General features: G+C 40.4%; 1 protein-coding gene across 14 annotated transcripts in view; it reads right to left on the reverse strand.

Annotated features, from left to right (window-relative positions):
- PTPRK (protein tyrosine phosphatase receptor type K) overlaps nucleotides 1-23,679 on the reverse strand; it is a 341,149-nt gene that overhangs the window by 57,072 nt on the left and 260,398 nt on the right. For all 14 annotated transcript variants that reach the window (XM_081856114.1, XM_081856122.1, XM_081856118.1 and 11 more), the window contains exons 11-13: nucleotides 23,255-23,354; nucleotides 15,566-15,839; nucleotides 12,349-12,385 (exon numbers count right to left, since the gene is read on the reverse strand). In XM_081856114.1, coding sequence (XP_081712240.1) covers nucleotides 12,349-12,385; nucleotides 15,566-15,839; nucleotides 23,255-23,354 — 411 coding nt within the window. The remainder of the gene's footprint in view (nucleotides 1-12,348; nucleotides 12,386-15,565; nucleotides 15,840-23,254; nucleotides 23,355-23,679) is intronic.

Below are 23,679 nucleotides of genomic sequence, written 5' to 3' on the forward strand. Positions count from 1 at the left end.
ATATTAGATAATGGCGGTGGTGGTGGTTTATTAAGATTTCTTACCTACCCTTCACTATAAGGTCCCAGGGTATGTTGAAAGTACAAAAACTATACTTTTTTTAAAAAAAGTAAAACCAACCAACCATAAACAATAATCATTAGATTAATTCACGATTTTGAGTATTTTGAGTATTATTTCAGATACAGAAATCAGCTTGACCTCACCTTAGTCAGATCAGAAGAATCTTTATTTGCATCAGCCACTAGCCATAGCAATAAAATATAAAGTATACAAAATACTATACAACTATACAAAATACATTTTGGAGGTTTACATCAGTAATCAAATAATAGACCTTGGTTTTCAACTACAGTGGTACCTCAGGTTACATACGCTTCAGGTTACAGACTCTGCTAACCCAGAAATAGTGCTTCAGGTTAAGAACTTTGCTTCAGGATGAGAATAGAAATCGGACTCCGGCAGCATGGCAGCAGCAGGAGGCCCCATTAGGTAAAGTGGTGCTTCGGGTTAAGAACAGTTTCAGGTTAAGTACGGACCTTCAGAACAAATTAAGTACTTAACCTGAGATACCACTGTACAGCACAGGAAGAAGCCACTGAACAGGATCTCAGTTGATGCTTGAAGCAGTTACTGTGCGAAGCAGTGGTCAGAAACTGGGGTTGTATTCAAATAACTTGTTGAACTAGGAGAAGCCAGCAAATGGATTCCTGCTAGTGCAATGGGACTCCCCTGCCTCTGCTCAGGTGCCCTTCTGTGCCTTCTCCAAATTTCCTTCGTAGACAACTGTAGAGAACCACCAAAAACAGCGGGGAGAGGGGAGATGGTTCTATCAGACAAGAAGAAATGCTTGTGCTGATGGAACCATCTAATAGAATCATAGAATTGCAGAGTTGGAAGGGACCCTGAGAATTACCTAGTCCAGCTCCCTACAATGCATGAATATGCAGCTGTCCCATACATGGATTGAACCTTCAACCGTGGCATTATCAGCACCATGCTCTCTAACCAATTGAGCTATGTGGACCTTAGTGCTATGTCGAATACAACCCTTTCTTCCTTTTCTATCATGCCTATTGGATTGTAATTTTGCAGGCAGCAATTGCATTTTTGTTTTGTCTTTTCAAAAATGTTGTATAGCTCCTAGAAACAATAAAAACAAGCCAACATTTCCATTCAGTCTTAATTAACACTGAGGACGGCGGTTCTCACATTTTTCTTCTAGTTCCTCCCCAAGCACAAGTTCCTGGTAGGTGGTCTGGACAGTAGGTCACAACTAGGTCACAGGTAGGTAGCTGCTGAACAACTGTTCCAATAATTGGAGAACAGGGTGAAGAAAAGGGCAAGGCAAGGAGAAGCACTGAATTTTACACCTGGAGAGCTGGAAGAATAAACTACAAGCTCTAAATCAATCAAAGGGCAGGGGTCATATTAGCAGCTGTAAGGCACAGTAATCAAGCGGGGCTTAGGATTCTAGGGGTGAGTCAAAGAGTTCAAGGTGGCACAGAGAAAGGTGTGCGTGGTGGTGGGAGAGACGAGGTTGAAGAGCTTACAAAAGCAGACTACTTGGATGAACACTTGTAAACTATGAACTTAGGATAACTGCCAGGCCAACAATGGAGAAGGCAACGTACTGTGAATCAAGAAAACCCATCTTCCAAATGCTAAAGTTGCACGCGCCCTGGCTAAACAAATGGTCTGCCAACTACGTAAGCAGGAGAGCTATTAAAAATGTGGCAGTGTGTACTAAACAGTGGGGATTTGCATAGTATTTATTTACGCGGCGGTTTTTTCCTCTTTCTTCAATTCAAAGATGGATTCCAGGGCAGTAAGCATTAAAAAGTTCAAATTATGGTAGCGTGAATGATAACAGAGTGTATTATAAAATATATATATAGTGCAGCTATTGATGGTCCAAGAACTGCTTCACAGGAGGAGGGCATATTTAGGAGAGCTTTGAAAGAAGCGAAAAAGGCAGCTTGATGGATAGAGATAGCAAATCTGATTAGACTAACATAAAGCAATTGGGAAGTCATCCATTAACTTCGCCACAGAAGATTGATTCGTTGCAGAGGGGATGCAGTCAGTTCCACAGGACAGTGGAAAAGCTTGGATGTGATAGGTACGAAAAATCTAATTTTCATCCTATTTACTAGAGCTAGTGCAAGGGGGAAATAGCTTGTTCTCTGAGGGAACTAATGAAGTGTGATGAATTATGTGAAGATGAAAGATTAAATTAAGAGGAAAAATAGGAAAATGGGATAACACGAAGAAAACAAATGGAACTATTACTTCAGGCTCTGCAAAACACTTCCATAATGGAAATTTAGTTACTGCACATCCAACATCTACTGTATAAATAACTGCAGGAAGTTTTCCTCAGAAAATGCTGAAGAAAACAAAAACAAAAAAGCAAAATGTTTTCTTCGTGGTACCAAATCCTACATATCATTATTTCAAATAATAAAGATGAATAATTCTTACTCAGAAGTTTTCAAAACAAGGTGGATGCCTGAGATGGGCAGTAATAAAACATGTATTATCAGAGTTTGATTATGACTTTGAGGCATTTCTTATAGATAATATGTCATACAACCTGTATTGGAAGTACAGGCTTCATTGCAGTTTCCTACTAAAAATGGCTGTTTTCAAGGATGGGATAGAGACTTGCTCCTTTATGCATTCACCCTTTTTAGGTGTGGATCTAAACATGCAATGGATGGACATGACAAATAAATTCTAAAAATATGCCCAGTATAGGCATGGCTGTGGCTCCTCATGGTTAGTTTCTGTATCCTAGAGTCACTGTAAATGGAGAATAATGTGGTCCTACTTTGGAAGTATAGCTCAGTTCTCACATTCACCACTTTTGAAATGGTAAAGCTACAAGTTTTGCCTTCCCAATTTTTTGGAGACCCATAGATGTCATATACACTTTAAAATTTTAGCTTCCAGTAGTTCGTCAAGAACTGGTGATTATCGGAGAAATGGAAATTTATCATGGAATATGCCTTGACATTGATTTTAAATAGTCACATCATGGTGAGTTTACCACACCAAAATGGAACAAAAAAATAGCGCACATAAAAACTAGCATTTTGGCCTAAGGAGTCATCCAGCCTGAATGGCTGTCAGATCACAATATAGAAAAAAAAATATTTCCTGGCCAAAATCAGTGTTGCAATACACAATTGACTCACAATTTGTGCAGCAGTTAGGTTGCGGGGATTGCACATATAGGTGAAATTGTGTGCAGCCAAATCAACCCCATAAACGTCCCTGCATAACCACCCCTACCTTTCTGGAGCCAGTTTATCAAGTGGGTCTCACCCCACATGCAAGGTGGAGAGCTTTTAAGTTTTCTGCCTTGCTTACCAGCTCTGGGACATGTCCCGCGGGAGCTTCCCAGAGCCTGGTAAGCAAGGCATAGATCTTAAAAACTCCCTCCACAGCAGGAAAACCCAGCACAGGAAGAGCTTTTAAGCTCTCTGCCTTGTGTGTGTTTAATTTGTGCCATCACAGCTGGCTACCAAGTGTGTAAAGCTGTGGGCGCACAAGTGAAATGCGTACAAGTTGTGAGTTGACTGTACATTTGCATATGAAGATCTCCAAATGACTCCACTGGCAATGCTGCACCTATTAGCACAGGGGTCAGCAAACGTCACTGTGGGGGACCGGACTATATATTGGGGGGGGGGGGGATGAATGAATTCTTATGCTCCACAAATAACCCAGAGATGCATTTTAAATAAAAGGAACATTCTACTCATGTAAAAACACCAGGCAGTCCCCACAAATAACCCAGAGATGCATTTTAAATAAAAGGAACATTCTACTCATGTAAAAACACGCTGATTCCTGGACTGTCCATGGGCCGGATTTAGAAGGTGATTGGGCCAGATCCGGCCCCCGGGCCTTAGTTTGCCTTCCCATGCATTAGCACCTCTGAACTGCAAACATAATCATTTATTGTGAGTGCAACTTCCTGCAAAAAAGCCTGAACACCAAACAGCTTGGGGGGGGGGACACACAAAGCACCTCAATATTATCTGGACTGAGTCTCAGTCTATTGGCTCTCATCCAGGCCACTAGTGTACCAGAGCACTCATCTGGCACCTCCTTCTGAAATTGGCCATCCAGTAAGAGCAGAACCATTACAGTAGGTCCTTTAATCCCCAACTCCAGATACTATGGTTGATAGTAATGAAAGCAGCTAAGAGATCAAGTAAATCAAGTGAGATGCATTCCCCTTGTCCCTCTCTCATATCACAGGGTAACCAAAGCTGTTAGCTTGCTTTGGATCTAGAAAGGACCTAGAACTGGCTAACAACCACTTGCCAAGGAAGGGAATGTTTGCAACTGGCCTATAGCGCTTTGAAGAATGCAATTTAAAAACAACAATGAAAACAACAACATGAAATCCCTCCACTTTAACTTAAATCTACCAAACAAAGGATAAAGGAAGTTTAAATTGCATTGAAGAAGATTAAAGTTGCGTCAAAACTACTAATGGCGCATACATGTAAATCCTCTGGATTTGAAATGTGGCTCTAAAGAAACAAAAGGGGGGGAGTGCCTTCAACTAGCAAACAGATCACTATTAGCAGCTCTGTGTAGATGAAGTGTTTTAATGGGAAGCATATATTCTCACCATTAGAATAATTAATTACTGGCTTCTTTTCTTCCCACTGCAACATTTAGCCAGTTATAAACACTTTTCTGTTTATGAATGTACTTTTGATTACATTCAACATCACTTTTGACACCACACTAAAAATATATCCTCAAAGATGTAAGCTCAAAAAAGGGAGACACCAACAGCTTTTGAAACTGAAGCTTGTGGATAAGGATAATATATTAAAGAAATGAGGATGTTGTTGTGTCGCTAAATGACTTCCAGTTGTCCATATGCCCAGAAGCATAAATCTAAGAAAAAGCTTTGCTGATTGTAGCACATAAGGAGAGCACTTGGGGCAATAGCACAGATGCCACAGCTACACTTTCAATCTAGGAGCTGGATTGAGAAGGGGGAGGGTGGGCAGTGAGAGAAAGCGGTCGGTAAAATGATTTAAGATACCCAGGATATAATGGGATGAGTTGGAGAAGCCAGCATTTGTTATGTTACAGGACAGGAGTATTAGGATTGTGGTTAACAAATCTTTAGCTGCTTGAATGGTTTAGGACTGCATTCAGCTTTCTGAGCCTATTAGTATCTTCTTGATTCCCAGTTTTGCAGATTTCTGGGGATTTCTACACAACATATGGGTTAGCATTAAGAGCATTAAAGATTTATAAATTTGTATCATCACGATAAAGCGCACAAAGAGATGAAATATGCACATGGTTGGGTGTAATCCTCATACTGCTCAGGCTTGAATTAAACCAAAGACCCATTCATAGTCTAATACTGTTAAAGAGAAACGAGAGAAAGAAATATCATTTAAGTTTATTCATACTAGCTTCAGGTGCCATGAACATAGCCCCAAGGCTTTCAATCTACAGTCGTACCTTGGATCTCAAACGCCTTGGCTCCTGAACAAATTGGCTTCCGAACAATTGAAATGCAGAAGTGAGTGTCCTGGTTTTTGAATAATTTTCGGAAGCCAAACGTCTGGTGTGGCTTCTGTGGCTTCCAATTGGCTGCAGGATGCTGCAGCCGTGCCTTGGTTTTTGAATGGTTCCAGGAGTCAAACGGACTCCCGGAACACATTCTGTTTGAGAACTAAGGTACGACTATACAGTTTATACATAGTCCAAGTAAATACCCCATATTTACCCTGCCTACACAAACTGGCCCAATGATGCACTCATTTACATTTCACACATATGACTCAACTATTTTAAAAAGAAGTGATCATTATTTTTCAATCCCTACACAAATATGTGATGATTGTCAATATGAAGGATGGAATTTCTTATCACGGAAATTAATTCATTTCTCTAGCTAAATCAATGGCAAAGCTATTCCAGTCAGGAGAATTCCATGTACATGAATTGTCACCATATATCTATATGTCAGCTATTCAGTGTAATCTGTAACTTGGTGTGACACTTAATACTACTTGTGTATCTAACTGGTTAAATACAAATGGAGTACATACAGGAAATGAAACTTGCCATTTATTTTTAGTAAACAACTCCCACTAGGGAGCATGAAAAACAAATCTGGTTTCAAGTAGATGCTCTTTGAATACAAACAAATCCACAAAGAATATAATTCTTCTGGGAAACACACTAGAAGGCATGTCACAACATACATAAAAGTGTGCATCAATATTTTATATATCCTGTGGGAAAACTGACACTAGCCTTCAAAGATGTTTAACCACACTGAAAAGAAGTTGAGAACTGTGTATCTCACAACCTAATTTCTAATAGAAGTCTCTTTATCAGGTATTTTATAAACCTACTTCTCCACTCCTCTGATGATCTTTTTGCACAATTCACTGAGAAGTGTGCAATTACACAGCCCAATTATACAGCTAGCAGATAAGAAATAGCATATAATTTTAGGATTAGTGCTAACTTCATTAAAAGTACTTTCATAAATAAGAAGCACAGCCTGACTGACAACATTACTGTCAGGCCTATTTTGCAAGAAAATAACCAAGTTCGATGTCACAACAGGGAAAGCGCCATAGCTGAGTGGTAGAGCCTCTGCTCTGTGTGTAGAAGGTCTCAGAATCAATCCCTGATATCTAGGTAGGGCTGGGAGATGCCTCTGCCTGAAACCAAGAGCAGCTTCTGCCAACCTGTGTAAGCAATACTGACCTACATGCCCTGATGGTGGGACTCAGTATCAGGCAGCTTACTATGTTCCAATAAAGGCAAAAGCAGTTACAGGGATCCAAACAAAATAAAATTTCAGAGAACTTCATTAAAAAATGAATTGCAAAGCAGACTAAAGAATAGGATACAGTTTACTGCAAACAGAACTGATATGGTGCCCAACAGATATCGCAAAGAACAGTGTAGGTCTCTGTGTCATAAAAATGTGATTTTTCAGAGTATACTTAGAGCAGAGCGGTCCAATTTTTCATATCAAGTGGGCTGCAAGAGTACTTCGACATGGAACTCGTGGGCCGCACACTGTCTTGTTGTGTGGAGGTAGGGAGCAAGACCAAAATTTGACCCCTCCCAAAGCCAGGTAAGCGAGATGCTGAGCTTTGGGAAGGAGGCACAAGGCTTTGGCAGGGTCCTACAGCCCTCCTACCTTCTCCACAAAGCTGGGAAAGAGGTAACTAGGCTTTGGGAAGGAGGGTGGAGAACTCTAGGCCCCTGTCAGAGCCCTCACACCTCCTTCCCAAAGCCCAGCACCTCACTTACTTGGTTTTGGGAAGAAAGCACAAGGGTGGTGTGTCAGGAGCTCCTACACTCGAGTACGACCCTGGCAGAGACAGATGCCCAACTGACATGTTCTCTCCCTCCTGGTCGATTGTTCGGGAGCTTCAAAAGCTTTCTTCAGCCTGAACATCACAGCAACTGATGCCAACAGACATTGGCACACTTAGGGATCGACAGAGTCTTTGCAGCTTGTGTAATAGACCTCAGCAACTCTGCATTTTGGCTAATCTACTTTATTTACATATAAACACACACGGAGCACTGCAACATGGCTCCTTCTCTCTCTAGCATCAGGCAGCAAAGAGAAAAAACAAAGGACAACAGTCCCACTTCATGGAACACAGTAACACAAACATCCTGTCTCCATCACTTCCCACTTTGTGAAGTCAAAACATACACCGTCATGTGAAAGACAACGATCCCATGATTGCAATCACGGAGCAGGAATTGTAATGTGTGGTGTGTGTGTGTCTGTTAAATGTTGCCACAGGTTGCATGTTGAACTGCCCTGGCTTGGAGAGCTCCCACTGCAGCCTCAGAACAAAAAAATATATCTTCAGAACTAATGGCCACATGTATTAGTCTAATATGGAGCAATCTACATCCTGATAAAAAAATGCCATGGTTTTCATTCTTCTTCTTTTGCCCTTCATTCTTAAAAGAGGCTATGGCAGTTGTTTCTTAAATGGTAGGCCATAGTACACATTGAGGTGTTCTATGAGACTAACAACAAAATCTGTTGAATGTCTTTTTCAACTCAAAACAGAGATGAACTCAGCATTTCAGTGTATCTACTCATTCTGCCTATTCTTTTACTGATGTTTAAAAAATGCCACTGCTTCATTCATAGGCACCACACACTCCTTCATTCATAGGCACCACACACTCCCTCAAGGACATGTTCGTCGTTTTCTCCCACTTGTTTGGCCGGTCCCACTCCAGATCCCATTTTAGGGAAGTTTTATGATTTAATGTTTAACGTTTTATTCTATTTTTAATCTGTTGAGAGCTGCCCACAGTGGTTGGGAAAACCCAGTCAGATGGGCAGGGTATTATTATTATTATTATTATTATTAATATTAATATTAGCCCAGAAATGAAAGAGTCAAACATGTTGACCCCACTCCTTCAAGGATTACATCTACATCCACTGGCTGCACAAACTGAAAAGTATCCATAACAACAGGAACAGATGTCACCGTCATGGGAAAATGTACTTGTCAACTCAGGGGAAGGAAAAAGGATAAAAAGAGGATAAAAAAAGTGTTTTGTGGGAAATGGTTTGTTTTATTAAATATGTTTCAGTCAAATAGAATGATTGGTTTCCTCCATCAACTCATGACGCTTTATGGAGTAATATTATAGACTGACTGAATTAATTTCCCCCCTTTTCTTTACACTTGGCTAGTTGTTTATTTCTATGATGGTTCCCTGATTGCTTCACTTAAGTGTTTATTAGTGCATTGTGGATTGTATATTTGTGGGAGAATTTGTTGCCTATTTGTTTTGCTCTTCTGTTTGTTGTAACCAAATGTATAGGTAATGTATGTGTTGAGTTTTTACTGGTGTGTTTTTGTTTTTTTTAATCATTTTTCCTTGATATGGAAGGTCTTAACAAATATTTCTTAAAACGTTTGTCCCTTGCCTGCCTTTATGGTCCCTAGCCCATAAACAGATCTCACCATAGTGAGAAAGACTGCAACCTGTGTGCTTGCTGGAAGTCCAGGCGTTCATTGCTTATGGGCAGTTTATGGGCAGTTCTTTATCTATGGACTTGATTCACATTGCCATTCAGAGACTCTTTTAAACAGAGGACTGTCCTCTGTCAAACGGCTACCCCAGTCTCCCTGTTCCTTTCCTACGCACAAACTTGCAACAGCATGTGAAAAGTTGGCCCTATTGCTTGTTGTTTGGGCTTGAAAATGAATTTAGATTTTACAAAGGAATTTGTGCCTTTTCAAAAACCATGCATATTTTAAAAACAAGGCTATCCATTCATGGCTGGGTGTCACCAATACCTCTCCGCATTATTTTAAAAACTTTTCCATATGAAAACTTCTTTGAGAAGTTATTTCACTCTGTCAACATGCAGTGTGACAGCTCTAGGTTCTGAGCTACACTTAACAGCTCTAGGTTCTGAGCTACACTTAAATATGTACAACAGTGACAAAAAAAAACACCAAAACATTTGGGGAAGGGCCCAAGAACATAAAATTACTTCTGTGTTTATATGTAACCACCCTTAAAATGTAATGCAATTAGAGTTATCTGGAAACATTAAGTGGCTCACCGCTGGCTGACGGACAGGCTTGTAAATTGTATTAGAGAAGGGAACAAGCCTATTGCAGAGTTTGGGAAAGTTGCCAAAGTAGCCTGCAAAATGATTTCTGGTCCTTGCTCTTTATTGCTTGTGATTATGTGATGTGTTTATCAGAATAATTTGATTTCATTTTTCCCACTCTGGGCAATGCTCCAAGCCTCAGAGGTATTAAGTAATTTAAAATTTGCCGTAGGTGTCCATAGCAAGGAACCTTGAATTGCCAAGAGCAGCTTGCTATGAAAAAAATACCCCAAAAAATTCAATTCACTGCAAACTCTTATACTGAAAGGTTTGGAGGCTATGCAGGAAAGTGTTATTGTAACTAATCTTGGAAGAGCAGGGGGGATGATCAGGATCAACCTGCTCTATGAATTGATTCTGTTTTACAAAAAAACAAAACAAAAAAAAACACCCATTTTTTATCATGTTTATACCGCGCCACTTCTCTGTACTGTATCCTCAAAATAACACCGTATGATGTATTAGGCTAGGAGATAGGCATTACAGCCAGGTTACCTTGTGAATTTGGCTTGGGAGGTGGGAATTTGGATTTGACTCTGACTCTTTCCAGTTCCAAGCCATTAAACAGAAAATGGAAACTTTGTGTGTGTGCGCGCGTGTGTGTCTTATCTGTAAAATTCTAAATAAAGAGGTGATAACATGCTGCTATCCCACACTTGTATCTGGATATCAGCAGTGGTTTCCTCTGGACAAGATTATGGTATTATACAAGTCCAAGATGATGACTTTGGTTTGTTTGTTTTATAGCCTTCACAGCAGAATCTTTAACATGATGGTTGGGGTGGGTGGCTAATGCTTCAGGTCTATACATTTCAATGATCCTATCTTGGATTTATTAACCAATACAGTGGTACCTTGGTACTTGAATGGCTTGGCTCCCGAACAAACTGGCTCCCAAATGCTGCAAACCTGGAAGTACGTTTTCCAGTTTGTGAACACTTTTCGGAAGCCAAATGTCCGATGCAGCTTCTGCTTGAGTGCAGCCAATTGGAAGCCGTGTCTTGGTTTTTGAACGGTTTCGGGAGTCGAACAGACTCCAAGAACGGATTAAGTTCAAGAACCAAGGTACCACTGTATATGAACAAGCTGTTTATTTGTGTACACAGCTTCTTTGCAAGCAAACAAAACAGGAAGTCTACAATTAACCATGGATTTCATTTCAGCCAATCTGGGAACCTATGATTACTAGCTTTGGAACAAGTCCAGATATTAAAATTAGTTTAATGTCCTAATTTGTTCAAATTCTGCTAACCATACTTTTTTGGTATGGATAAATCAGAAAATTTGATCCAATTTGATCAAAACTCATGTGAAGGAGTTGCATGTGTGAATAGGTGCACAAGGCTCTTTCACATCTAAGCTATGATACATCTGAACCAGCTCACTTTCCAAATAAAAGCTGGTGTAGATTAATGGACAGTGAGCTGGGATTTCTGTGGTGTCGTTTGAATCTTACTTTAGGATCACACCTTCATTGGCAACTGGCTATAGTAATACTGAATAACAACCCAGGGTTTTCGTAAGGTTGGCTAGCATCCATCCGTCTCAGGTGACAATAGAGGAGTGGGCCTTTGAAGGTGAAGTCAAACTGCTGGAAGCTACCTGCTGTGGCTGTAGAGTCCGATACAGGACAGAAATGATTGTTGCAACTGGGGCAGATGAAAGGGTAATGAATACGAACTTAAAAACATGCTCACATACAGGAGTTTACTATAACTTTGAAGTTATAGTAAAAAAAAAATTGTACATTGGTTACACAAGAAGTTACCCTTCCCTTAAGCATTTATTCTAGAAATCTGTCTCCTCTCTGTTAGCAAATCTGGAATACTTTGCTCTTTTCCTGGAGACAGTTGCTGATTATATCTACAAATGCATAGAATGAGTGCACACCAAGATGTGACAAGTACTATTTGATTATTTAATAGTACTCCTCCATGTTTTCTCTGCTTGAATGCAGCATCTATCTAATTCTGTCTAATCATTCTATAAAGTGAACTCAGTAATGAGTGCTGTAAACACAAAGCAGAAGACAAGACCATGAGTTCTAAGTTTTTATCTGAAGATGCAACTTTTAAAAATTAATCTGTTGTATAAGGAGAAACTGAAATTAACCTGCCAATGAACTATCCATTTGCTTTGGATCCACATGTTATTCAGTTTTCCATTCTTACTTTTAAAAAGGCCATTTAAAAACAAGAAATAGCTACATGATCAGCCCAAACGAGAGCAGAAAAATGCAGTACTGTCCTAGTGCTTATACTAGCTTAAGATGGAACCAAAATGACAGGGGAACATCACAAACTGTCATGTTATACCACACTGAAGTGCTGTCCTGCTGCCTCAAATAATTTATCTCTTAGAAGTTATACAGCTGCCTAATTCTCCAGCTCATCACAAGAAATGGAACCTACCAACCCCTTAGAAACATGTCTTCTAACATGCCAGTTCTTTTTTTGACCAATAAGCACCTCTCCTCCTCCTCAAAAACAGAAACCAAAGCATCCAGGAGGCTCCACTCTGTCACATATTTAGATGTCAAGAGGATCCCAAACATTTACTGGCACTATATCTGAGCTCCAAGTACAAATTCACAGCAACAGAATTGTCACATTGAATAAGCTCCAAAGTAAGTTATCAAAGTTCAGAGGGGGAAAACCTCTTACCTTTGGTAGCAATTCGAACACACTGAGTTTTGGTCTCCTGTTAAGAAGAAAAATGGGGGGGGGGAATGCAATTAGCACCAGTAGCTTGGGAAATTCAGTGAAAGTTAGTTTAGGTCACTGTGCAAACACACTTATGAACTACTTACATATACAATGAATAAGGCATGGCATGGTAAACACTTTTGATAGTGAAAGTATACTGCAGAGATAAAATTCCTTTCATATATGTATATAGCTTTTACAGGCTGGGCTTCTAATCTATCAAGATCTCTGGCACACTCAGTGAATTGACTCCAGATAAGCAGAAAGGCTTCTAGTTTAGGTTCACCCATGACAACGTTAATTTTCTTTGCAGTCTTCTCAGCAATGAGAAAATCCCACACTATTAACGAGCCACTGAAAAATACAGGAAGGGTAAGAGGGAAGGATGTATCTCTGTACATCCATGTCAAGCAGGTACCGTACTTTTACTGTACTGTTGACATTAAGCAGGTATTTTTGCTATGCTGTCTTATGTCATCAGTATCAGATGCTGAGAATTGCAGGTAGAGAGAGTGCTGTTGGGCTCAGGTCTGACTTTCAGCCTCCCATCAATACTGGTTGGTCACTATGAGTACAGGATGCTGGACTAGACGAGCCATTGGCCTGATCCAGCAGCCTCTTCTGATGTTCTTACAGCTTTAGAAGCCTGTTGAAAACTTTTCTGTTTCAGCAAGCCTATCCAGACACTTGATTTAGTTGCATTTGTTTTCTATTGATTTTATCTCTGTTTTTAATGATGGTAATACGTGTACTTGTTTTTCATTTGGTCTGTGTGTTTTAGTCATATTTTATATGTAGTTGAATTTGTACACTGCTTGTACACTGCTTGGATAATCTCCCCCCCCCAAAAAAAGTGGTCTATAAGTATAAATAAATAACAAAATGTAGCAAAATGTGGGCTAGATATAGGAGAATGTTGGAGCCTGTGATAAAGCTCATCAAGTCTAAGGCATTAAGCAGAAAGTTCTGCACTTATTCATTTTCCCACCACGTGTGGAAGAAAGTGCCCCTTCCAGCATAGACTGTAAACCATGTTTAAAGCTAGGTCATGGGATTTAATAAAACATCATGGGATTTAATAAAACATCTGCACATAATGAAATACTTAGATAGGGCCTCCCAGATTTCCTGCCAATCTTTTTACCTCCAGCTTCATTTGCAAATTTGATTTCCTAATATCAGAATGCTATTATTCTAAAATTATCCATTTTTAATTTATTTTTTAAAAAAAACAACCCACGAGTTTCTCCCATCAGGAAAATCCTCCAGTTCCACAGCTATTCTAGCACACAAATTCACAAGCTGTGACATTTTCCTCATCTTGCTATGATAAACAGCTAATTCTTATAATTATAGACATTAGGTGAAGCTTCATTCTAGAGCCTCAAAGGCAAAGTCATTGATAGCTGTGATCTCTTCATTACTAGCTGCAGCTGAAATCCAAATGGCAGGGTAGAAATCGCTTTGGTTTCTTTTGAAAGCAGATTAACCTTCCTGAAGCCTATCAATCTAGGTGCAATCTTCCCCAAATCCCTCCTCTCCACCTCCTTGCACCTCAGCCATCTGCTACTGGGGCACAATAACCAGGAGACAGAGATTTCATACAAGACTATACTTAATTCTCAAATCTAAGTTTTAAATATCTCCGCCACTGTTCTAAATGCTGTTTCTTCCCTTTCCCTTCCCGTATTTCTATTTACAAAAGGAAAATGATTCAGTGGCAAAAGCAGCATGGGGCTTATCAAGTCATGTTGCTTTTCACACCTAGAGCTGCCTGCAGTATTTAACTTCCTGTTGCTTTATTCTCTATCAGTATGCATACTGAAATAGAAGCAGTGCTGTATGGTGTCAAGATATCAAATGGGGAGGAAATAGCAATGGCGATCTGCAGCCATACCTTTCCTACCAGCACAGTGGTCAAGCAATTTGGAAGCAAACCTGTGTACTGATGCTTTTCACAAACATGTAGCTGCTATGGGAGTTACAGTGGCTTTTTAAAACAAACTTATTTTTTTCTTATTTGATGTTCGGCATGTGGGGCACTGCTTTATTAGGCCTGCTGAGCAAGCTGGGTTTTGTTTATCTTGAAGCAATTTAATCTCCTGAACTACCTGGGCATTGAGAACAGTAGGAGGGGCGTTATTTCCTTGGAATGTGGAAACATACATGGCTGAAATTTATTTTACTGATGGTACAGCCCCAAAGAAACTTACTAAATTTTCAAACAGTAATACCGTATTTTTCGCTCTATAACACGCACCCGACCATAACACGCACGTAGTTTTTAGAGGAGGAAAATCCGTAGACATGCCACCCGTAGGCATTCCCTCCATAACACGCACAGACATTTCCCCTTACTTTTTAGGAGGAAAAAAGTGAGTGTTATGGTGCAAAAAATACGGTAGTTGCTGTGGGGGAAATGGTGTGTGGAATATGAATGGCACAGAGCCATGCCGTTTGAAAATGGAAACCACAGAAAGGGTTTGCAATAACAAGAACCCAACAACTTTGGCCTACATCCAGATGCTTTAGACATGGTGAGATGGCCTGCCTCAGGTGGCAGATATGAAGATACCACTAAAGGGAAGCAAACTGTCTATTTAGGCGATATTGTTCACCCATAATGTCATTTGAATTTTTCATACCAGGAACAAAAACATATTGAGCAACCGCTGGACATGAGTCTAGCTCTATACACAGAAGCTGTTTCACTGGGTGCATTTAAGTTGCTGTTTTAAACTTTGCTGCTCTCTGTTTTAGTAGGAGTGGTGTGTGTGTGTGAGAGAGAGAGAGGGGGGGGGGAGAGAGGGAGATATTTGTTATTTTACCGCAGTTTGCTATCTTGGTTTGGAAAGACAGGATCAAAATGTTTTCAAGAAATAAAAGCAAATGTGACTTTTGACTCTTCTCCACCACCCCTCCGACAAGTCTGCATGCTGCTCAACAAGCCTCTTTTGAGATAGGCTAGGGAAATCAAAAGTTGTTTACTGTGCATACCTGGCTGGAGGGATTGCTGTATGAAAGGAACAAGTCAAAAGCTCAGTGCTGCTCATGTGCAAGCTAGTTGTCTCTGTCATGAAGATCTTTCTGGACCTTGGCCTGATAGTCCAAATAACCTCTAGCAACAGATCTGATTTCCCCCCCCCCCCAGAAGAAAATTCAGGGAGGTGCCTACCTTCTCGACACTGCTCATAGCTTGGAAGTAGATATTATATCCTTTACGGGGAGCCAATGGTGGGTTCCAGAAGCCTTGGTAAGTTCTGTTATCACCAACCGTGAAAGGAGCTGGTTCAGGAAGGTTACCAGGTGGCAATTCTGCAGCAAAATAATATGGCGAGCCACTGCTCAGAGCATTTTGATATGTGACAGGAATCTGGTAGCAGTCCATTGCACCTGTTTCTCGTTTTGTCCGATGAGGATGCAGCTCTTCAACAACAATCTGATAGGCGCTGTTAAAAGCCAAGAGAAAAACATGACTTATAAGATGATGCCAGACTGACAGCACACAACACTCTATCACGTAACTATGTTGCACCAAATAGTACCACACTCAGCTCAGAAGCGCAAGTCAAGCAGAGAAGCAGGTTTAAAAATGGCAGCTTATGCGTCTCATAACCAAATCATATTCAGCAATAGGCCCCGAGTGGAAGGTGGTCATTTTATTTCTCCTAATTTTAATTTCAGTTCTCTCCTTTATTTCCACAGCAACATCGCTCTCAGCCTCCCTTCCCCAAAAGATCTAATGGAACAGGAAAGTCTTTCTCATCACTGATGTAGACTTTGAACTATTAAGCAGACCAGGACTGGATCTTACATTAAGCACAGACATTTTTAATAGATTAATCCTTCTGCTTGATAATTTGCAGCATTTGAAGTCAGCATTTGCCTTTGAAAGAATATTATAGAAAGCTCGGCTTCAAGGCCCGTCGTGGCAGCCTCCAAGCAATGCCTGAAGCACCAATTTGCTGTTGTCATATTACTAGAGACAGAAGCGCGTCGACAGGCATCTCCACCTTTTGACCTTGCTGTGGCATCTAACTTGGCTCACAGCTATGCAGATCTAAAGTATAAGCGACATCCTGTAATACAAGCACAGATGGACGGAAATCTGTCCACTCCCCCCAAATAGTCTGACTCCTTTCCCTACAGTTGCCACTGACAAAAACGTTACAAATTGCTAGAGCAGATGGCATCTAGCCTATTAAAAAAAAAGGATGGGGAAAAAAAGCTAACCCCCAAAACAAACTTCAGCCTAAACTTGCCAATACCTTCCTCGCAATGACAGCTCTTGGTCATTCCTCATAAAAATCTCATTTTACCAGAGAATGTAATTATAGCTCTTCTTTTCCCTATAGAGGAAAGAGGCAAACAACTGAAACGTTAGACTAATTGATAATCAGCACTTGGATGTTCTGTTAGAAAGTGCCATAAAGGACAAAGTTGAATTGAGCTCCTGTTTTAAAAAGAACCACGGCATTTTCAAGTACGTCAAAATCTCTTCCTCCCTAGACTCCCACAATGAAATAAAATAAAATGGGACCATATACAAAACGATGGAGGTCCACATGCAATGTCGCATAGAAATCATTCGAGCTACTTAGGATCCATGTAGGTGTAAGGGACATTTTTAGTTGCTTCTAATGCTCTGCTGCAGATGCTCACCACTCCCATCAAACCTGTTCAGCAGCCACGTTGGCTTGGGCTGCTAGGAATCCAACAATATCCAGAGAGTCACAGGTTCACCACCCCTGCCCCTGGTAAACTCTGCTAAGGAACCAAATGAAAGGTGAGCATGACCTCAAGCAATGAGAAGCAGTGCGGACAAATTGGAGTAAAGGCGGGAAAAGACGGGGAAGCTTATTCCGTTAGGATGATATCCAACCGTCATACTCAGAGAAGACCCACTCAATTTAGGCTTAGTTGGATACAATCCCTAATTTTCTTTTCAGATACTCTCACATGAAAAGGTGTTAAATACTACATGCTTTATTCATTCCCTCCCTTAAGAATCTAGGCGGTAATGCGATGCAATCTAAGTTTTGCATAATCAATTGGCTTTCCCTCTTGGGAACAATGGACATCTTAATGCTTGCCTCTGCAGACACTGTCACTCCTTTCTTGAGCGCTGCCAACGCAAAACAAATGACAAGACTTTTACTCTCCAAAATGCCAGGAGATCAGTAAACTTGTCAATTCCAATATCTGGCCACTTTAGAAGAATAAAGCCCAAGGGAAGAGGAGAAGCAGGGTGAAGCGTGCGTATGAAATATTTCATTTATTTATGATTCAATTTATGTTTTAACATGAAACCAAGGTTTCATTCAAGGGAGGAGTTACAAACATTCATTATCTTTTAGGGAGGCAACAGAGGGAGTGTTCAAATTTTGCTATTTCAAGGGCACTGAAGCTTAATTCACCAGAAGAAGCAGACGAGGTGGTAAATCTGATGCTGGAGTATGTCATTTCAGGGGGCAAACAGGAGATTGCCTGCTTTGAGGAGGGTGTACAGCACATACAAGACTAGTATATCAGGGAGAAGGGCTTGAAGAACATCTAGGTTTCAACTTGCAGTGAGTTTATTTTAACTGGATGAACAATCTATCGTGAGAATGCTCCTCCCATAGTATAATCCCGGAACAGTTTTATCACTTAATCTGCTATTTGCGCACACAGCTAAGCAGAATTCAGTCTACAAGTTTAACCAGCCCTCTTCCTATGTTGTCCTGGAAAACAGAACACAGTGAGAGTAATGAGAGCCAGTGGGGTGTACTGCTCATTTTATAGATTACCTTAGGGTGTAAGGACTAATCTTAGAATGTAGAAATAAAACCTGGGAAATCAAATCCTTACTTGGCCATGAAACTCACTGGAAGATGACCTTGGGCCACCCACAGCCCCAAGGGTGCCCAAACTTTTTTTCAAAGAGGGCCAGATTTGATGAAGTGAACATGTGTGAGGGCCGAGCAAAGTTCTTGAGCTTTTTTTTAGGATTGAAGTTGTTGAGCTTTTAGGATGACCTATACTGCCACAGGGGCCGGATTAGGCCCCCGAAGTGGATTTTGGATATGCCTCGTCTAACCCATCTCACAGGATTGTTGTAAGGATAAAGCAAAGAAGGAGACAGCCATGGTGTGGTGGGATACAAAGGTAATTAAACAATTTAAAGTATCAGGCAGTTTAGAAATGCTTTTAAAGAAATAAAGAAAACAGCAACAGGATAGTTCCACTAGTTTGAAAGAGGGGTGGGGAAGCTAACTTATTATTATTATTATTATTATTAATAATAATAATAATAATAATACGCCGCCCATCTGGCTGGGCTTCCCCAGCCACTCTGGGCGACTTCCAACAAAAGAATAAAATATAATAACTTATCAAATATTAATTTTTTTAAAAAATAATATTTATTGAGGTTTTAAAGGTTACAGATAAAACAGAAAAACACAAAATTAAACAAAAAACAAAACAATGTATCACATTAAAAAAAGAATACTATACAAATAAAAAAAAGAAAAAAAAGATTAAGGAAAAAGGAAAAACAAAAGCAAGAAACACATCAAACCTTCACATAATATATCTTTCATTTGCTTGTTTCCTTGACCTCCTCCCACCTCCCTTTTTTGTATTCTAATTCAGTTAAATATTTCAGCAAATCCTTTCCCTCTTTATTTTGTCCTTATAATCTATCTTAATGTACTATAATTTTACATTCTCTTCTTTCGCCAATTAACAATTATATCTATTTGAACTTAAACTCTTAAAACATTTCCACTAGGGTCATAAAAATTTCATTCCACGATTTTTCTCTCCCTCATTAAATTTTTACAAAATTTCCAAATATAAACTTTAAATTCCCAATCTTCTTCCACCGTCTCCTCTCCCTGGTCTCGGCCTCTGCCGTCCCTTCTGTCAACTCCAAACAGCCCATCAACCTGGAGATCTTATATCCGAAGGTCTTAACTCTTCTTCACGTCCCTTCTGCCGATCTTCTTCATAATCTTTAGCGCTAAAAAGCAGATCTCGGGGGAGCTCCATCCCAACAATGCCTTTATTCCTTCTTAACAGGACAGCCAGATTTCCATAGTTAAAGCTAGGATCCATAAAGCATTCCAAATCTTGTTTCAAAATTCCTCCAAATCCAAAGGCCCCAAAAGCTCCAATCTCCTCCTGACCCAAATCCATATCCCAAAAGTCAATTGATCCCTGCATTGGGGAATCTCTCCAACTTTCCTTTTCCAGACCAGGCCAGGCTCCAATCTTCAATATCTGGCTTTTTCTAGTTTCAATCATAAAGGGCCTCAATTTGTAATCCTCAATTTGCATCTGTAAGGTTAAGGCTCCCCCTTGTATTACTTTAGGTTCGACCACAGCAACTTTCTCCTCCTTTTCAACGATTTGTTCAGTCATGATAGATTCCTGTGCCGGATCCTTGACAACTTCTGTGTTGATACCCACTTTTGATCCCAAGATGTCAATTTTAGTAGCCATAGCATCTATCTGTTTATGAAGCTTTTCCAACAAATAGTTTGTCTTATAAAATGCAGACACTAAATCTTCCCTAACCGACATTCTTGGGATGTTCAAAGTCAAACTCTGGTTTCTCACAGTCCTTATCTTACAGCTGGATGCCTTCGCTCCACTCTTGTAACAGTTTCAAAAACTCAGTCCTTTCCAACACAGTTACAAAGGTGAAAAATAGTATCAATTTTCAGTTACTTTTTCTTCTTTTAAAACACAGAAGCAGACAATGGAAACAGTATCTTTCTCTTGTAGCTAGCTGTCAAATATGTACTGTTCACCGTCAATGGACTTTTTCCTTTTTTTTTCTTTTTGCAGCCCGTTCCCAGGTTCAGAGACGTGGTAATTTAGTTTTCCACTCTCTCCTGCAGGCACGCTTGGTCAAAATTTTCCCCCTCTTCCCCTGCTTCCAAGGGGGGTTTAATAGTTTCAATCAATGGAAGTTTGATCCTTTACATGAAGCTTTCCAAAACCTTAGCTTACGAATACTTTGCTTCAGTCTATTTACAAAAAGGGGAGGCGGACTTCCTGTTTTGAGCCTTCCCCGTTCGATGCCGAATTAAGGTATTTAGAAATCCAATTTTCCGTTCTACTCACGGGTTGTTGTTTAAAATCCTATTGTCCACAGGAAAAAGTCAGCGCTCTCCGACAGCAGCAATGCGGCTTCACTCCGTGAAAGAAGCGGTCGATTCAAAGCACCGCGCCACTCACCCCACGTCGCTCCGGATTCCCGATACCGGGTCTCCCCGTGAGTAGGGGGGCGCAAAAGGTGCCAGCCGAATCCCAAGTTCACAGGCTCTTCCGCCTGTGATTTCCAAGGGTCTCCGCCTTCGCCGTGGCGGTTCAGACCCTGCTTTCCACGGAGCAAGTTCCTCCCGATCGGAGGAGCTCCGCCATTGCCGGAGGCGCTAACCCGGAAGTCCCTTAAAGCTTCCCTAAACAGGGCTGCCTTCAGATGCCTTCTAAAAGTCTGATAGTTGTTGTTCTCTTTGACATCTGGTGGGAGGGCGTTCCACAGGGTGGCTGCCACTGCTGAGAAGGCCCTCTGTCTGGTTCCCTGTAACCTCACTTCTTGCAGTGAAAGAACCTCCAGAAGGCCTTCGGCGCTGGATCTCAGTGTCTGGGCTGAACAATAGGGGTGGAGACGCTCCTACTGGGCTGAGGCTGTTTAGGGCTTTAAAGGTCAGCACCAACACTTCTAAGCACTTGAATTGTGCTTAGAAACGTACTGGGAGCCAATGTAGGTCTTTCAAGACTGGTGTTATAAGGTCTCGGTGGCCACTCCCAGTCACCAGTCTAGCTGCCGCATTCTGGATTAGTTGGTCCTTATAATCATTCATTGGCAATTACTTGCCACCTTTATTTATTAATTTTGGGGACACTGTTCAGTAGAGAGGCTTAAATAGTGCATGCTGCCACTGATAAGCAAATCACCTTTCTTTGCAGCTCACTGATGAATAAATGTTTCTTCCTTACCGGCTGAGCTGAGAGCCTCCAGCTTGGTAAAAGTAAGGCTTAATATCTGATTATAAATACTGATTCATCCAGTCTCCCTTTGTATTTCATGTCTGCTGTTTGGCTTACAACTTCAGGAGGCCATAAAGAAAACTAGAGATTATGAGATAACGCTTGGCAGGCAAGACACGATTATGTCATGATTAGAGCTGTGACTACCGCCGCATGTTGCATCTTAAGGAATGATTGACGGCACCTGCAAATTTGAATTGGATTACCCAAACATCTGCTTCAAGAGGCATGTGCACAAAGCAGGCAAGGAATACAAGGGAGCATTTATATCAGGAAGGCTGACTCCTAAAACACATAATTAGATGCTGCATATTTAAATTGAGTAAGTTTGTTGAACTGTTTAACATTGGCATTTTCCCGAGAGATCGAGAATAGAAATGGGCTGTCAAAAATGCATCCTGAGATGTTCTGGTTTCAGAATGTCAGCTGGGACTTATCTTGCCACAACTAAGTAACCTGAAGCTAAGCCAGATAATTGTTTTTAAAAGAGCAGAAATTAGTGCCATAGTAAATAGGGAGCAGATACTACTGCACCATAAAAAGCTCCTCTATGTGAGGAGGGTCTCTCATATAAGGGCCTCTTCCTCATATGGAAGAGCTCTGGGGTTTGCTCATATTCAATGGCTTACATTCAATGCTTAAACAGCAGCTTGAATGCAGAATTGTTGACCAGTGACAGGGCCTTATTGGTGGCAGCTCCCCATTTGTGGAATGTACTCCCTGGGAAGGTGCTTCTCTCTGTCTTCCTCATTAACAATGTTCAGGAGAAGCATAAAAACATTCATGTTTACCCAGGTTTAAAGACTATGTTTCCGGCAAGTTTGAAACCATTACATGTGAGGGTATGTGACTCTTTTAAAAATGTTTTAAAATGTTTTTAACACTTGCTTTTTGAAAATAAATAAATAAATAAATGTTTTCCATATGTTTTCATTTTATTTTTAACTGTAATGTTTTAACTTTTCTGTGTTTGCCACCAGGACTCCTTTGGAAGAAGGGCAGGATATTAGTTTAAATAAATAAGTAATAGAAACACAAACTATTAACATCAAAGGCTACAAAAATTAATCAAAAACAACACTCGCCACATCATCTAGAGGTGAAACACAGATTTTTAAACTGAGATATCCAGATACAGAAGCCATGTCCAAGAACTTGTTGAAGCAAGAAACAGCATCTTGCTTCAAATGCAAACAAGGTTGTGCCAATTTTTTTAATTCTTCTGGCAAGTGTGGTTGCAGAGCATTATCCCCTATGCATATGTATCCCCACCACTATTCCACTTTTTAACAACAGGGAACTGAGGCCAGGACACATCACCTGGGCGCATAGCCTCCTGGTATGTCCATGGGAAAAGGGGACTTGAACCTAGAGCGCCCAAGTCTTTTACTGCTGAACCAAGAACATATCACCATATAAGGGTTGCAGGTTTACTCAAATGTCAAGTCCTATCTGCATAGGATTGAGCATCTTTCATATTTCACAAATGCTAATAGTAGTACAAGATCAAATAATTAAACAAGAACTTGACAAAATCAAAGAAGCCTTTCAATGTATCAGGTCTTGAATAGCTAAGATTACTGCTAATTGAAAAATTATTTTATTATCTAATCAGGGGTAGCTAACCTGTGGGCTTTCCAGATGCTGTTGGATTCCAACTCCCATCATCTCTGCCCACTACCCATGCTAGATGGGGATGGTGGAAGTTGTAGTCCAACAACTTCTGGAGGGACAGTAGTTGGCTACCCTGATCTAAATGTTTAGCCATAGGCTTTAACTATAGAATGGTTTGCATATTGTGGTGTTGGTTGTTTTTTACCTGATTGGAGCTCCTTTGGCTTGTGCTGGTCTCAGGAGCACAGTGATGGCTGTTTCATTGAAAGATGCATCAATACCTTCATAGTCTGGTAATGTGGGAGCTAATCAGAAGAAAAATAAAATCAGCCAAAACACATAGCTTTTCTGCCAGTTTCTACAATGTACAAACAATCACATTTCACAGTTGTGATCAGATGGTTGGTTGTCTTAGTGTTTTATGGTTTTTGTAAATTACTTTGATTCGCTTTTGTGAAGAAAGTGAATGATGATGATGAAGAATACTATTGTATTTCTGGAATGCATTGCATATTGGTTTTAATTGTTCTGAGAGATGCATAATGACTAGAAGAGTGGTATATAAATTTTTACGTACATTAATGAATGGAAATAATCTCAGTGAAAAACTTGTGGGTAGACTCTTATGAT

This window comes from Podarcis erhardii, assembly GCF_964252035.2.
Source record: "Podarcis erhardii genome assembly, chromosome: 3".
NCBI classification, from domain to species: domain Eukaryota; kingdom Metazoa; phylum Chordata; class Lepidosauria; order Squamata; family Lacertidae; genus Podarcis; species Podarcis erhardii.